Here is a 16071-nt window from a genome sequence, read left to right as displayed (position 1 = left end):
ATACCTTGTATTTAGCTCTGGGAAGTCGGGGAGGGGGGAAGGGGAGGGAGGGAGGTGTTGGGGTGGGGTGGGGAGAGGGGAGGGGGTTGGGAGGGGTTTTTGTTTTGTTAAAGATAAAATGTACTCAAAAACTTTTCAATAAAAAAAAGAATATATGTCTCTGTGTGTGCATGCATGAAACAGCAACACATACACAAGCCAGAAAAGGCAGGAAAAGAAGAGATGCAATGAAAACAACTTACCATTGTTCAAGATGAAGATACTGCAAAGGAAAAAAAAAGAAATAAATCAAGTTTCTTTATACTTCCTGTGACCCAAATATTTATCTCATCCCTAAACCTAGTTCAGGAGTAGGCAACCTGGGCTCTTTTATGACTCGTGGACTTCAACTCCCAGAATTCCTGAGCCAGCATGAAGTCATGAAGTACACGAGTCATAAAAGAGCCAAGGTTCCCTACCCCTGACCTAGACACAAATCTCTTTTAAAAGATGAGGATAACCTTCCATAACCTTACAATTAAGTTTAAGGGACATTGAAGCAACTTAGACAGAGCAGGTGCCCTCACCAAACTCTTGAATAAGAACATATCTGGCTTTCTGAGGTTTTCTGTGCTTCTGTCATGGCTACTCTCTGGAATAGTGTTTCTGTTTGGTTCAGACAGACGAATGACTCAGTGAGGTTTAACAGCAAAAAGGTTTATTCAATACACATATGTCAACTGACAACTGTCAAATAACTCTGGCTTTTATACTCGAGCTGTTTAAACTGTATCCAATCACAAGCCCGGGTTTTCCCGCCTTTACAACATTAACCAATAATTGCACCAGAATCTCCCGCTTCAAAGGAACCTTCTTTGCAACAAGCTACTGACATATTTGCAACAAAGCTACTGACATAACACCCCTTCCCCCCCAGTTGATGTTATTTGTTGACGTAATCTCTCAAGTATTTGGGTGGCCTATGGACCCTAGATGGGTATCTATTGGTTTGGTTACTTAAGTCATTGTTAACTGACTGTCTGATTGGCTGGCTTATATTTATGGGTCTGGAATTTTGAATCACAGGCTCTGAAGATTCCCTACTAACAGATTGTGATTGCAGTTGTGTTTGTTGTTGTTGCTCAGGTACTGCTGGCCTGTTCATAGGGGACAGCTCCCAGTCAATTTGACAATGTTGTGTGTTAGCTGTAGTCACACTGGTTTGAATTTCCGCTTCACCGCTAACTGGCAAGTTGTTTTGATTAAGCCAAGATGCAGTATCACCCCCGTGTACGTTTTGACCCCCATCAACTGGCATACTTCCGGCAACTCTCTTCCTTAATTGATCAATATGTCTTTTACTTATTCTATTCCCTTCCCCCTCAATGGTGTAAGACAACGGCCCCATTATGTCAGTGACTACCCCAGGAACCCATTTGTCCCCCTGTCCATAGTTTCTGGCCCAGACTAAGTCTCCGATTTTGAAGGACCTGTTTGGGATGTCAGGTTCAGCACTTGAGGGTAGTTTGTCAGGATGTAACCTGTCCAGTTTGGTGGTTAGCCGTTTGCCCCACCTCATTTCCGCAGGGCTTTTCCCGGTAGCCGTGCAAGGGGTTGTGTGTTGGGTCAGCAAAAAGTCTGCAAGTCTTTGGTGCCAGTCGCCACGGATGATTCGCTTCAAGGCATCTTTGGTGGTTCTCACGTTACGTTCAGCCAAGCCATTGGTGGACGGGTGGAAGGGTGCGGATGTTGCATGTCTAATCGAGTTGGCCCTGAGGAAATCCTGAAATTCAACAGAGGTGAATTGGGGCCCATTATCCAATACAATCACATCAGGTAACCCGTGAGTGGCAAAGAGGCCCCTAAGAACCTGTATTGTTCTACTAGATGTCATTGAATTAACAGGCACTACCTCCAGCCACCGAGAGAAGCTGTCCACCACAACTAGGAAGGTTAAGCCTTGAAATGGCCCTTCAAAATCAATGTGAATCCTAGACCAAGGATTCCTGGCCAATTCCCACTTATGTGTGTGTGTGTGTGGCAGCTCTGGTCTAGATCGCTGACACAAATAACATCCTGAAACGCATTCTTCAATATCTTTATCAAGCCCTGGCCACCACAAATGACTTCTAGCTAATGCCTTCATTCGCACAATTCCAGGGTGACCCTCATGTAATTCCGTTAAAACTGTAGTTCTGTGAAGTTCAGGAATAACAACACGGTTGCCCCACAATATACATCCCAAATGGGATGATAGTTCATTCTTCCTCCTAAAATATGGGATGTACTTGGCATCAGGGTTAGTACTAGGCCAACCGCCAAGAACCCAGGTCATAATCCTTTTGAGAATATGGTCTTTTTTAGTAGCCTCAGCTATTTCTTTAGCAGTTAAGGGGCATTCAGGAATTTCCTGTAATGACATAATTTGTCCTACTGGGGCAGGGTCCTCCTCTGTGTTGGTTAAAGGCAGTCTACTAAGGGCATCTGCATGGCCCATTTCCTTACCAGGTCTATGTTGCAGTGAGAATGAATATGCTGAGAGGAAAATTGACCACCTCAGCATTCTGGGAGACATTATTTGGGGTGTCTGTTTATCAGTGGTAAACAGTCCCAATAATGGTTTGTGATCAGTGAGTATGGTAAAGTTCCTACCATAAAGGTAATCATGGAACTTTTTTACTCCTGCCACGATTGCTAATGCTTCTCTATCAATCTGTGCATAATTCCGTTCAGCTTTGGTAAGCGTCCTGGAATAGTATGCAATTGGCTTTTGAATTCCCTGACTATCCATGTGACTGATAACAGCCCCTACACCATAAGGTGAAGCATCACAAGCTAAATAAATTGGTTTATTCTCAATAAAATGAGTAACTGTGGATTGGCTTGAAAGAATATCTTTTAATGTTTGAAAACTGACTCTATGTTTATCTTGCCACTATAGTGAGGGGTTACCTTACCTTCGGGCCAAACATCGATTTTGTGTAGACGATTGTCGCGTGCACGACCCCTGCAAATGGCTTGAATGTGGCCGGTCTTTCCGCACAATCTGCATCTGGCAGAGCGGAATCTGCATGTTGCTCGGGCATGATTTCCCCCGCAGCTTCCACATCGGCTGTCGCTGTCGCGCTGTCTAGCTGGAACTTCTCTCGGTTGTCGTTGCGGTGTTGTTGGTTGTCGTTGTGGTGTTGTTGTTTGGAATCGGCGACTCGGTTCTGGTCCTTCACTGCGGAATGGTTTTGCCGCCATTTTTCCAAACCGCCTGGTGACTTCGGCTATGTCGGCTTCCCATTGTGGGTCCACCTCCCCGCAGTCCACAGGGCGTAACCCGAGCCCCACTCTGTCCCGGATTCTTATTTCTAAGTTATCATATTTACAACGTACCGCTGCTTCTCTGACTGCCGCAACGAATTTTGTTATTGACTCGCCCGGCCTCTGATTTCGTTTTTCAAAGATGCGCCGCCAAAAGAGTTCTGATCTTCTTGGTGTAAAATGCACCTTTAATTTGGCCAGTAAGTCGGCGTACGAAACGCTTGATACTGGCAATGGTTGACAAAGTCCCACGGCAACCCGGTACACAGGTGTGCCACAGATAGTCAGTAAGGCAGCCGCCTTTTTCCGGTCGTCGGTTATGCCGTTCACTAGCAAAAATCCTTCGACCTGTCCCACATATTCTTCCCAGTCCTCTGGGAAGTTTGGATCGAATTCTTTTAAAGAACCAATTTGCGCCATTCGGAGGTTTGAGGATTCCGCCGCGGCCGCTTGCGGTTGACTGTGAATTTTTTTTAAATTTGCCGCTTTACGCGCAGCTGCTTGTCACCGATCCTTCACTAGTCCGCCGTCTATCCCACCTTCGTCGCCAGTTGTTTGGTTCAGACAGACGAATGACTCAGTGAGGTTTAACAGCAAAAAGGTTTATTCAATACACATATGTCAACTGACAACTGTCAAATAACTCTGGCTTTTATACTCGAGCTGTTTAAACTGTATCCAATCACAAGCCCGGGTTTTCCCGCCTTTACAACATTAACCAATAATTGCACCAGAATCTCCCGCTTCAAAGGAACCTTCTTTGCAACAAGCTACTGACATATTTGCAACAAAGCTACTGACATAACAGTTTCCCCAAGAGCCATAGTACTCTAACCTTGATTGATAGATTGATTGAATTAATGTCTATAGCTGCCCATAAGGGTGTTCAGCGAGTTTCAGTAAAAAATTGGTTGTTCTCATAGGCCTTGGTGGTTGGACTCCTGAGGATGCTTTGTTATTTTGTCTTCTGTATGCTTATGACCTGTCTTTCTTTTATTGCAGAGGCACCCAACCTTTTAGGCACCAGGGACCAGTTCTGCAGGGAGCGGTGTTTTCACGGACCAGAGGGGGTGTGGTTACATGTGCAGCCTGCATCCCATGGATTGGGCTTCACTTGTTTGCGCGACCCGGTTTCTGGCAGGCTGCGGCCTGGTACCGGTCCACGGCCCGGGGGTTGGGGATCTCTGTTTTATTGTATTTTAATTGCTCAGAATCTTTTGAAGTAAGTAGCCACTAAATATAAATATCTTATTTTTCTTCTGTTAACTTGAAATCATGCCCAACTATTTCATTTTGAAAACAATGACATGTTTGATCTCATGCTTCTTTGAAACAGTTGTTATGCCACATACATTCTGATGCTCATTTTGCACCTCTCTCCAGATTCTACTTAGGGCAACTTACTGCTGACAGGCTGAAATAGATTTTGTGGAAAAGGGACAAACAAGGACAAATATTGGAGATAGCATTTTCAAGATCAGTTGTTCTCATTTAAAATTGGTTACCTCCATATTTTCCTTGCCTTTTTACAAAGATATCAGAGCAGCATTTGAAATTCTCATAGAACTAGACAGTAAATTCCATCACACTTAGTGCTGCTTGGTCCTTATAGTGATGTTTTAATTGGTAGCCTACAAGCACTGGCAGAAATTGCATCATTCATGATCATTATTAAAGAGATTCAAAGATCCATCTACCCACCCCAAAAAAACAATGCAAAGTTTGAGGATTTTCAGACGTCTTCAGCAACAAAATACTACAAAAAAGCAAAAATGATGAGACAGGGGAAAACCCTGATTAGATATGGATTGCAATAATATTGCATTGGGGAAGTATGTGTTTACTCTCATTATGTAAGGGAAGATGGCTCAGAATACTTAGACAAAATTCCAATATACGTGTTCCTTGAGCTCTGTGCGAGCTTGATCTTTTAGTGGCAGATGAATAGAGATGTTTTGCTAGACAGTTCCCTGGGAATTCACAGATTGAAGTCATTTTATAACAATAAATCAGAGTAAAAGGTGAAAGATTTATATGATCTGAAGAGAAACCAACAAGAATGAATTTTACCGAACACTGGAAGAAAGATACAATTCCAACAATATGAAGACTTAAGGAAGAATGCTAAATAATTTAAGCAAGAATGTTCTCATACATACAATACATCATGCAGCATCACTTACAGTCTGGTTTCTAAGAGGGCCCATATTTCTACGATGTAAATTAGCAGGTGTATAAAAAGAGAGACGTTAGAAAGTCCAAACCCCACTTTATCCTTTTTCTTTCTTTTATTTTTTTGGCATTTTAAAACTTGTTAATTTTGCTTTGCTTAAATCCTTTTGCTGACATGCTTTACACATAGACACAGACAAACAGACACAGACACAGACACATTCCCCTGATGGTATATTTAATTCTGGATTTAAAAAAAAATCAAATAAACTTATCCTTATAATATTGACATTCTAAACTATAATGAATACTGATAAAATATTTCTCTTCCTTTCTTTATTCCAATAGTTATCTAAACAATGGAACATCAATAATCTTCTATTAATAATGTATAAATATCATTGTGTCAAAACAATACAATGTATTAAAAAGAAAAAGGAAACAAGGCAGATGTTAGAATTAAATTTAGATAATTCAGCATACTCCCAGTCTCTTTGGCAAGCTCTGAAGATTCACGCAAGGCTCTTATTAACTAAATCAGTGGCTAGCTGGCCTCACCAGATAATAGTTCTAATGAGCTGAAAGGGATTGGTGGAAAGATGCACCAATTATTATTGTTTATACTAACAATAGTACAGTATATTATAGTATTGTTATAATAATAATAACAAACGGACAACAAGATGTCAATACTGAAGTACCTGGGACGCCAAAACATTTAAAAGTTATATGGTAAAATTATTGCTACCCATGATGTAAGCCCTGGTGGCGCAGTTGTTAGAATGCAGTATTGAAGCTAATTCTGCTGACGGCCGATTGCCAGCAGTTTGGCAGTTTGATCCTCACCGACTCAAGGTTGACTCAGCCTTCCACCCTTCCGAGGTCGGTAAAATGAGGACCCAGATTGTTGGGGGCAATGTGCTGACTCTGTAAACTGCTTAGAGAGGGCTGTAAAACACTATGAAGCAGTATATAAGTCTAAAGTGCTATTGCTATTTGTCTTAAGCATTTTGAATTCTTGTAGCCTTTTACAAATCAAAATGCTAGGGATGGTATCAATCATGTTTTCCCCCACAAACATCAAGAAATTGTACATCTTTTGTCTGAAGATTTGTATCTACTTGTATCTTTTTGCATGCTTCCAAATAGAAAAGTGGGAATTACTATGACTATGACCATCCCAAAGAGCAGCTATCAGCAGTTTCTGAAAAAGTCTGAGCAGGACCTCACTAGTAAGGGAAATGTGCTTCTTCCTGCAGCAAGAATCTGATGGCTCCCCAGAGCACATATATCTATATACTGTTGTGTATGCATGTTTTGTAAATTCCAGTATTCCTTTCTTTGTGTTAAAAAAATTCAGTTCTGCTTAACTGCTCCAAACTTCCAACTGCATATCCCCAGTGAAAGTCACAACATAAAATCTATTTACAAAACACAATCCATTTACCCAATCAAAATTTGAAATTAATTACTATAAACAGGATTGCAGATTTCAACTCCATTTTTACCTGGCATATTCTCCAGTTCTAGCAATATGCCATTCTGCAATATTATATTATACTAGTCTCTCTCCAGAGCTTTCCATGGGACAAACAAAATCCTCTTACTCTATTCAGTTGGTAATGTATACCCCTAGCACCTACACTGAGGTAATGCATCCAATACATTTTAATCAATAATTGAAAGCAGTCTGGGTATCCTAGCAGCCTGTGTATCCTACATTTTCTGTTTAGGAAACTAAGAAATAGAGTACTTCAACTGCTAGAGATGAAGCTCATTAGATACTTGAGCTTCCAAATGAATTTATTTAAATAACCACTGAAAAGTTGACATCTTTTGGTCTAATATTTGGTTATACAAGTAATCCTCATTTAGTGATCACAACTGAGAATGGCAGCTTTGTCATTAAGCAAAGCAGCCACTAAGTGAGAAGTCATATGACTATGACTATGTTTTCCTTTTCCCACTCCCCCAACCCTTTGGAATGCTCACTTTGATGCTGGGATAATTAGCAAGAAGGGAAATAATGTTTGTATTTACATACATTGGAGAGGAAGAGATTTCAAGAGAATAAGCAGGCACACAATTAGGAATATTCATTGAAAGCAGTGCACTGGCACTCAAGTGAACAAGCTATGCAGACAGCCAGGTGTATTCTCCATTCTCTTGCAATCTGTGCCTGTTTATTCTATTGTAGTCCCTTACTCTCCAGTTCCTCCACTCTGCAGAGGGGAGGGGGAAGAAACAGGTGATTTCTATTGACAATCTCTTCTGTGCCTGACCCGTTTCTTCCCTCACAGAGATCGTGAGGGCCTCACTTAATGACCCACACGATCCAGAGTTACAATGGCAACTGAGACTGCTGGGATTTTTCTCTCTAAATAATGTGGTCATGTGTCATGCTTTATGACTGCATCACTTAGTGACATTGACTTAGGGATACCAATTGCTCTCATAGCGCAAGGACTATCTGTAATAACCACCTTGATAATTAAAATTAAAGTAGCCATGTGTACAAAATTTGGACACAGGGGCATCACAATCATTTAAATGAAGCTTGGGTGTGTCTATTTGTGATATGAATTGCAGGAGCTGCTTTCACTTCTGTCCCAGAATAAATATCTGAATTCCAGTCCAATCTATTCTGATAGCCTTTCCTTTCTGAGGACAAATGATAGCTGAACCAGCACGCAGGAAAAAGTGCTACCCCACCCCAAACCACTGCACTTTCTTTGAGCCTGGCATGTTTAACTTCATCTTTTCATCCATTTGTTTTGTTCCACATATCTGGGTGGAACTAAATCAAACAGTTCCATTTTCCATAATTAAATATCTGTAATACAATCACTTGTGGTTAAAGAGGGAATTGACATGGAGAGAGGCTGCTACTGTATTACAGCAAGCAAAAGTATGGCGGAACAGCATCCACTTTTTTTTTTACCTCCTTGGATAGAGTGAGGGCAAATCAAGTCAGCCAATTGTAGCTTAAAGAGCTGAGCATCGATCCACTGGCAGTTCTCTTGATTCCTTGATCCTTCCAGCTGCACTGTCATTTATCCTAAGATGGAACCTAGAAAGGGCATAGAAGTCAATTTACTACTTGTTTTTTGATCTAATCAAAGTATTCACACTTTGGTAGCAGTTCTAACAAAATGTTCCCTGCACTTGATAAAAGATTTAGCACACATAACTTTCTAGCTTCTGTTCCTAGATCCCAGCTTCATGAACTTCTCAACCAGGAGTGCTATTGTTGAAACCCTTAGCTAATATTGTCATAACTTTTTAAAATTATTCTTTCATAATAGTGATTTACACCATGGTTGTAAATCATGGTGGTCATTAATTATAATAGTTTATAATTAGCATAAGTATGAAATCTGAGATTATTAAAGCAGGGTTTTGATTGAGTAGCCCAGTAACTTTAATATTTACAACTTACTTTATATTAGCTAAGTGGTCACCTGATCAATTCTTTTCTTTTTTCTAAAGAGTTTTATTTATTCTTATTTCTCTTATGGCACTGTTGGATTAAAGAAGACTATCTGGAGAGGCAGCCATATTCCCAGATGCCCCTTCTCTTTCCAGCCTTGGAGTTTCCAGCTGTTCCAGTCCTAGAGGCACATTCTCTCCAGCTGTTTTTGAGTGCCAGGTGTATGCTCATCGTAATGCCTGGTGACAAAAACCCGCTTGTAAGGTCCACACAGAAATGAGATTTTATTTGTTCTACAGGTAGTCCACAACTGAGCCCAGGTTGTAAATCATGGTGGTCATTAAGTGGGTCTGACCGTGCCCAACTTTATCAGCTTTTTTGCTGCAATTGTTAAGCGAATAGAGCAGTCATTAAGCCGACCTGTTTTCACCAATGGATGTTTTTGCTGGAAACCAGAAGTAAATGCTGGAAACTGACCAAAAAAACAACAACCCCCCACTGAAAATTGTGATCATGTGATGCTGCAAATGGCCCTAAAGGAGGGCCAGTTACCAAGCACCCCAAATGTGATCACATGACTGCAGGGGTGTGTGCGAGGCCACTGGAACTTTGAACATGTGTCATAAGTAACTCTAGGGACCTCTCTTGTAACTTCGAATAGTCGCTAAGTAACAGACCATTAAGCAAGGACTACCTATCCTTGGCAATTGTAAGGTAACATTCAGAACAGAAATAAATCCTTTCTCAAATTCATGAATTTGTAACCCCTGGAGTGACTTCATCAAAAGTTCCTATTCCAGATATGCCTGCTGTCCATATGCTCTGATACTGTAATCTGGGTTTGTTTTTTGCAAACCGGGATCCCCTGAAGGGGTTCTGTATGGAACTGTGGGGGAAAAACACCTAGACTCTCTCCACTCCTTGCTGACTTCCAGCTTGGACCACTGACCCTTCATAAGCACATGCCCAAAACTTGACATCCAGCCTGACCCCAAACTCTGAGCAGCATTTTCCCCAACAGGCCATGTTTTCTGAAGGACAGCTGAAACCAGAGCGAACTCAAAATCCATTGGGGGGGAGTTTCTAACTTAGACTGCAGCACTAGATTGAAGCCAGTGAGTCCCTATAATGCTATGTGGGAATGACCTTGGATGGTAGGAGGAGGAGACGCAGACTAGACAACTGTCATGCAACCTCAGTCCACAGTAGCCGAGCAGGAATGGGAAGTGTTTGAGCAGGGACCCTCCTTAGTTTTCTCAGGAATAAAGAGCAAGGAGGGAAGAAATACTTTCAGGCTTGCAAGCAACTTTACCATAAAAAATAAAGCTAGTATTCCTGGTGGTTCTTCTTATTTGGACCACCTGGAAGGGCTAGCAGTCCCTCCCTCTTCACTGCCAAAAATGCTTTTCCCCTTGTGGTTATTTCTGTGTCTTAACAATCAGCAAAGAGAGACAGAATGATTTTAAAAGGTCAAAACAGAAGCGCTGCAAGTTCCTGGAAATGTCTCTTTTATATTTGCAGAGTAACTTTTGTATGTACAGGGAGTTCTCAACTTACGACCACAATTGAGCCCAAAATTTATATTGTTAAGTGAGAAAGTTGTTAAGTGAGTTCTGCCCTATTTTACAACTTTTCTTGCCCTATTTGTTAAGTGAATCATTGCAGTTGTTAAATTAGTAACCCGGTTGTTAAGTGAATCTGGCTTTCCCCATGAACTTTGCTTGTCAGAAGGTCACAAAAGGGGATCACATGACTCTGGGACACTGCGACCGTTATAAATCTGAGTCAGTTGTCAATGTAAATCACATGGCCATGGGGATGCTACAATGGTCTCAAGTGTGAAAAATGGTTATAAGTCCTTTTTCAGTGCCGTTGTAACTTCAAATGGTCACTAAATGAACTGTTGAAAATCGAGGACTACCTTTATGTTTGTGTCTTCAAGGCACCATCCATTGCATACCTATTTAAGGATAAACTGTATTAGAATTAAAAAAGAAGTTTAGGATTTCATAGCTTAGCTGCAGAGCATGTGTGCCTCAAATCCCTTTGGAGTGAGACTTTCTCCACAATAAACACATGTTAGAACTGCAAAAGTAGGCAGGCAGGAGGTAAAGAGATGCTTGTGGCTTCTGCCTGGCATGCACAATGGGAAAAAAAATCCAATTTAATTTCACCATCTTAATCCATTATCTTTCTGTACAATTATTATGCTGCATGTCATTTTTATCTACATCAGGTCAACAGTAATCCTCAATAAGTAATTCATTCTAATACAGGGGTCCTCAGCCCCCGGGCCATGGCCCACTAGTGGGCTGCAGCCTGTTCAGAACTGGGCCACATGAGCAGTGGACGCTTGCACTCATGTGCAAAGCTGCATTTATGTGAGAGGCGGGCTCACACACCCGCTACATGCACAAATGGAGCTGCATGCCGCTTACACAGAACCATCCCCTCTCCTTCTGAGGGCCAAAAAGTCAGAAAGGTTGGGGACTGCTGTTCTAACAGACATCCCAAATGGTGATTTTCCTGGAAAATTGTTCAGTTTCACCATATTAAACTATCATGCACCTCAGTGGTGGGATTCAGCTAGTTCGCACTACTTTGGCAGAACCGGTAGCTAATCTTTGTTTCCCAGGCACAGAATGGACTTCGGGAAGTAGCATCCACACAGAGAACCAGTTGTTCACATATTTGAACCCCAGCATTGATACACCACACAGAGAGAGAGTTATATCCCCACAAAATATATATATTATGTCTATTCTGTTTTTTAAACTCGGCCTAGCAAGTATTTATGTAATGTGAATATTTTTCTGCATATGGGTAATTAGTACAGACTGATAAAGACAGTGCAGAAACTGGTGAAAACAGAAAAAGCCAAGCAGGAATCTATTTTTGTGAAATTCAGGTAAGTTCAATTTCTGCAGTAATAAATTACAATAAGCCCACATTGTATTTGTTTTCAAAGTTTTTGTTACTAGGGCTTTGCCTCTCAAAGAGGACATCTTGGAATTTTGTTTTGTTTTAAACTAACAGGTTTGGGTGGCCAGGAAATGGTTGGAAGCCGCTGCTCTAATCCATCCCCATGTTTGAGAAGCCCTGATGTGGAGAGTAGAGACTTTGTGGGTGGCCACTTCCTTTGCCAAAGACCAAGCAAACCGCAACCTTTATTTAGAATGTAGAATAACAGCTTTGGAAGGGACCTTGGAGGTCTTCTAGTCCAACCCCTTGTTCAAACAGGAGACCTGAAACCATTTCGAACCAATGGTTCTCCAATCTCTTCTTGAAAACCTGCAGTGATGGAGCACCCACAACAATGTAGAAACCAGATGCCAAATAAGATCTAACTCTTTCCTGTTTCCCCAGGGCTTCTCTTTTAGTCAAGGAGGAAGTAGTATTTCTGTGGATTCTCCTTATTCTTTCCGAGCCTGTTCTTGCACGGAAGGAGCCTGACTCCAGTCCGAGCAAAGGCCAAAGTGGGTAGATCCAGAAGTGTGCGAGGAGGCGCACTCAGCTGCTCCAATTAAAGCAGTCACGAAGACGGCGGCGATGGTTTCTTGCCGGGGGGATGCTTCTACGGCAAAGTAAGCAGGATCCCAGTCAGGTCAGGACAGCGATGGCCTTCTCCATCCTTTCCTGGATGGAACTTGACGCCTTTATTTCCCAGCCCACACACGGATCGGCGGGGGCAGAGCAGGAGCTCCCAGGGTGGAGTTCAGATGAAAGAGGGTCCCCGCGGGCAGCTTGACAAGCCCCCCCACCCCTTTCCCTGCCCCCCATAGCAGGCAGGGTCAGGTCAGAGCTGCCACCCACGTAACCCCAGCCGCGACAAGGGGAGCGGTGAAGGTGGAAGCTGCCCCGAACCCTCAGCCTCGTCTAAGACAGCGTTTCCCAACCTTAGGAACTTGAAGATGCGTGGACTTCAACTCCCAGAATTCCCCAGCCAGCATAGCTGGCTGGGGAATTCTGGGAGTTGAAGTCCACGCATCTTCAAGTTCCTAAAGGTTGGGAAACGCTGGTCTAAGACTCCGTCCCGGTCGCAATTCGCGGGCGCGCCTATCAGCGGGTCGCAAACACACCCGGGTCCCTGTCGCCACAGAAACAAGAGCTTCGCCGCAACCTGGAGACCAAACGCGCGGTTCCCCCCCCCAAGCACACATTAACACTTTTCCCACGCGGCCAGTATCCCCCCCCTCTTTTCCCGGTCGCACCCCCTTTTCTTCTGCACTTCAGGCAACGTTCACATCCGTGAGCAGCAGCTCCATCCCCGCTCCGGGCTCCCCGGATTCAAGAACGCTGAAACGGGGGGGGGAGGAGGGGGGGGGAAACCCGCCACTTCTCCTCCAGTCTTCTCCAGCCCGGATTACCTGGAAAAGAAGGGGGACGATGCTAAGGCCAAGCCGCACGATCCGATCCGCTGGCGAGGGCGGGTGGAAAGAGCCCAGAACGACCGCGGATCCAGGCGCACAGACGGGCGGGCAGGCTTTATAGGGAGACGGGAGAGAGGCATACCCAATGAAGAGCGGCAGTTTAGCAAGCATCGGAGCAAAGCAGGCGGGCGCTTGCCGGGACCAGAGACCGCCCTCCACCATTGACCAGATGAAACGCGATCCCGGGGTCAGGGAGCGAGCGCGCAATGGGATTGCTGCCAGCGGTGGAAAGGGGAAGGGCCCCCGCCTACCGTATTCTCGCGGATTGTGATGGTGGGGGTGGGGACGTGATGTGAAAGGTCAGAATTTCCTCTTACTGAAAGGAAGAGGAGCCTTGGTGGAGCCTTGGTGGAGCAGTGGGCTAATGCCTCCTTAAGTAACACCAGCTGCCTGCAATCAGTGCAGGTTCGAGTCCCACCAGGCTCAAGGTTGACTCAGCCTTCCATCCTTCCGAGGTAGGTAAAATGAGGACCCAGATTGTTGGGGGCAATTAAGCTGACTTTGTAATAATGTCGCTAATAAGCAGGCATATACATAGAATGAAGGCTACTGCTAAGCATGTAAGCCGCCCTGAGTCTTCAGAGAAGGGCGGGATGTAAATGGAATTAAAAAAAATAAAAAAAAATAAAAAACGAAGCTACGGGTTCCCTTTCTGTGCATGTTACTATTATGGCCCTTCCCTTTTATTTTATTTATTTATTTATTTATTTTATTATATTTATATACCGCCCTTTCTCGAAGGACTCAGGGCGGTTTACAGGGTGGTTAAAACAAAAATTAGAAAAGTTAAAAACAGATTAAAAAAAATTATATCCGTCCCTGAACAAATAAAACCCCAATTCAAATTCAAGTTCAAAAATTCTCAGCCTGGGCCAGAGAGCTCGAAGAGGATTGAAACAATCCTAACTCGGGTGATTAGTGAGAATAGCGAGAAGCAACCTGGAACTACCGTTTGCCTTCAGAAGCTGTGGGTGCTTCATCTCACTGGAGGTTTTTAAGAAGAGACTGGACAGTCACTTGTCTGAAATGGTATAGGGTCTCTTGCTTTGAGCAGAGGGTTGGACTAGAGGACCTCCAAGGTCCCTTCCGGCTCTATTCTGATTGATTGATTGAGTTCTTGACAAGTCCATGCAGTTTTCTTGGCAACTTTTTCAGAAGTGATTTGCCATTGCCATTTGCCCAGAGTCACCCATCTTGCTTTCCTGCTTAAGGAAGATTATAATTTGGGTTTTCCATTCCTAGTGTAGTGCCTTCAATTACTATGCTAGTGTTTTCCAATCTTGGCAGCTTTAAAATGTGTGGAATTCAATCCCCAGAATTGTCCAACTAGCATAGTTCTACATTGGTTGGTTGGTTGGTTTTTCATTAAAATTCTTAATGATGTGCCCTAGCTCCTGTTTCAACACAATAAGAACTTAATAACATATGAACAAGCTTAATCCTTTGTGCCATTTATGGGCTTTCTGGCTCTAATTCCTTTGTCCAGATTCCATAAATGATGCAATAAATCATGTTTGTTCTGAAAGTGCTATGAGATAAAGATAGTTGTCAATGGATAATAGTGCAAATATGTTTTTTTCAAAATGAGAAAAATTAAGTATGCCTAAACTGTTTGTGTTTTTTTTAATCCCTATTGATCTCTTGCATTCTCAGATCCTTAATGAAACAATGCAAAAGGTTGAAACAATGCAAAAGGTCCGTCCATAGCCATATTAATGATATATGTTTGCAATAGTGGTTTTAGTCATCCTTCAGTATCACAAGGAGGTTGGTGAAAGTTGAAAACACAATCTGTAATATCAGGTATTCCACATCTACATAGTTTGTCCCAGAATTTGGTGTCAACCCTTAGAGGTAGATCAGATTAAGAAATCAAAATTATGAATGATAACACTACTTTTGATTATAAGATCACAATAACAGATTCTTGCAAGTCTGAATGTGCCTCCCTGCCTTTCCCTTTATCTTCAAGAGAATTAGGAATGGTCAAGCCTGAGATGCATTCTCAAATTCCATTTCTACCTCAGAATCAAATGTCCTTAATCTGTACTGTCTCGGTTGCAGCTCTTCCTCCTATTTGTCAAGGTTATTCTTATAGCTCATTACACCTGGACTTAAAACTCTTAAAAGTTTTGGATATGTCAGATTAAAGCTGGCATATATGCTCTAGCTGAAGCAAAGCTCTTTATTGTCTAACTGCTGATATAGTTGAATATGAGGATCAGAACCAGTAAAGATAACCTACATGGATATGTGAAGTATGAAGCAAGTAAAATTAGAAAGGTCCAAGAATGAAATTGAATGCACCCAAGTTAACTTGTTGGGCATTATTAAGCAGAAATGCATTGGCATTGGGCACTATGATTCTGTTAATTTCATGTTCTTGGTTAATTGATTGATTGATCATGTTCCATCCACTGGTTTTTGATTCCTAATGACCACATAGATTTTCTCCAATACAATCTATCTCTAACCTGTTCTTTCGTGTGTCCCAATAATGCATTCGTCAACACTATATTGACTCCATCTTGCTGCTTATTCTCTTTCCTTCCACCTTTTCTAGCATTAGAATCTTTTACAAAGAGCTGGGTCCAAAGTAGGATAATTGGAGCCTGGTCATTTATGCCCTGGATGAGAATCCTGAGTTGATTTGTCAGTGATACATTGGTTTGTGTTCTTGACTGTCCAGGGTATTCTCAAGAATCTTTTCTAGTGGCATTCATAACCAAGGCTGTAAGAGCTGTAATGCAA

General features: G+C 42.5%; 1 protein-coding gene across 2 annotated transcripts in view; it reads right to left on the bottom strand.

The window, feature by feature from the left end:
• CARNS1 (carnosine synthase 1) overlaps positions 1-14151 on the bottom strand; it is a 28952-nt gene extending 14801 nt beyond the window's left edge. The window contains exons 1-3 of one of the 2 annotated variants that reach the window (XM_081314098.1): positions 13258-14151; positions 8402-8530; positions 243-262 (exon numbers count right to left, since the gene is read on the bottom strand). In XM_081314098.1, the coding sequence (XP_081170224.1) occupies positions 243-245 (3 nt within the window). In that variant the 5' untranslated portion in view covers positions 246-262; positions 8402-8530; positions 13258-14151. Of the gene's footprint in view, positions 1-242; positions 263-1553; positions 1763-2936; positions 5856-8401; positions 8531-13257 lie in introns of those variants that run through there. The other variant, XM_081314099.1, reaches the window with a different exon arrangement.
• Between the last annotated feature and the right edge of the window lie 1920 nt (positions 14152-16071).

Source organism: Vipera berus, assembly GCF_964194415.1.
Source record: "Vipera berus genome assembly, chromosome: 1".
Lineage (NCBI taxonomy): Eukaryota > Metazoa > Chordata > Lepidosauria > Squamata > Viperidae > Vipera > Vipera berus.
Note: the sequence above shows the minus strand (reverse complement) of the source record. Positions and strands in the feature narration are given on the sequence as shown.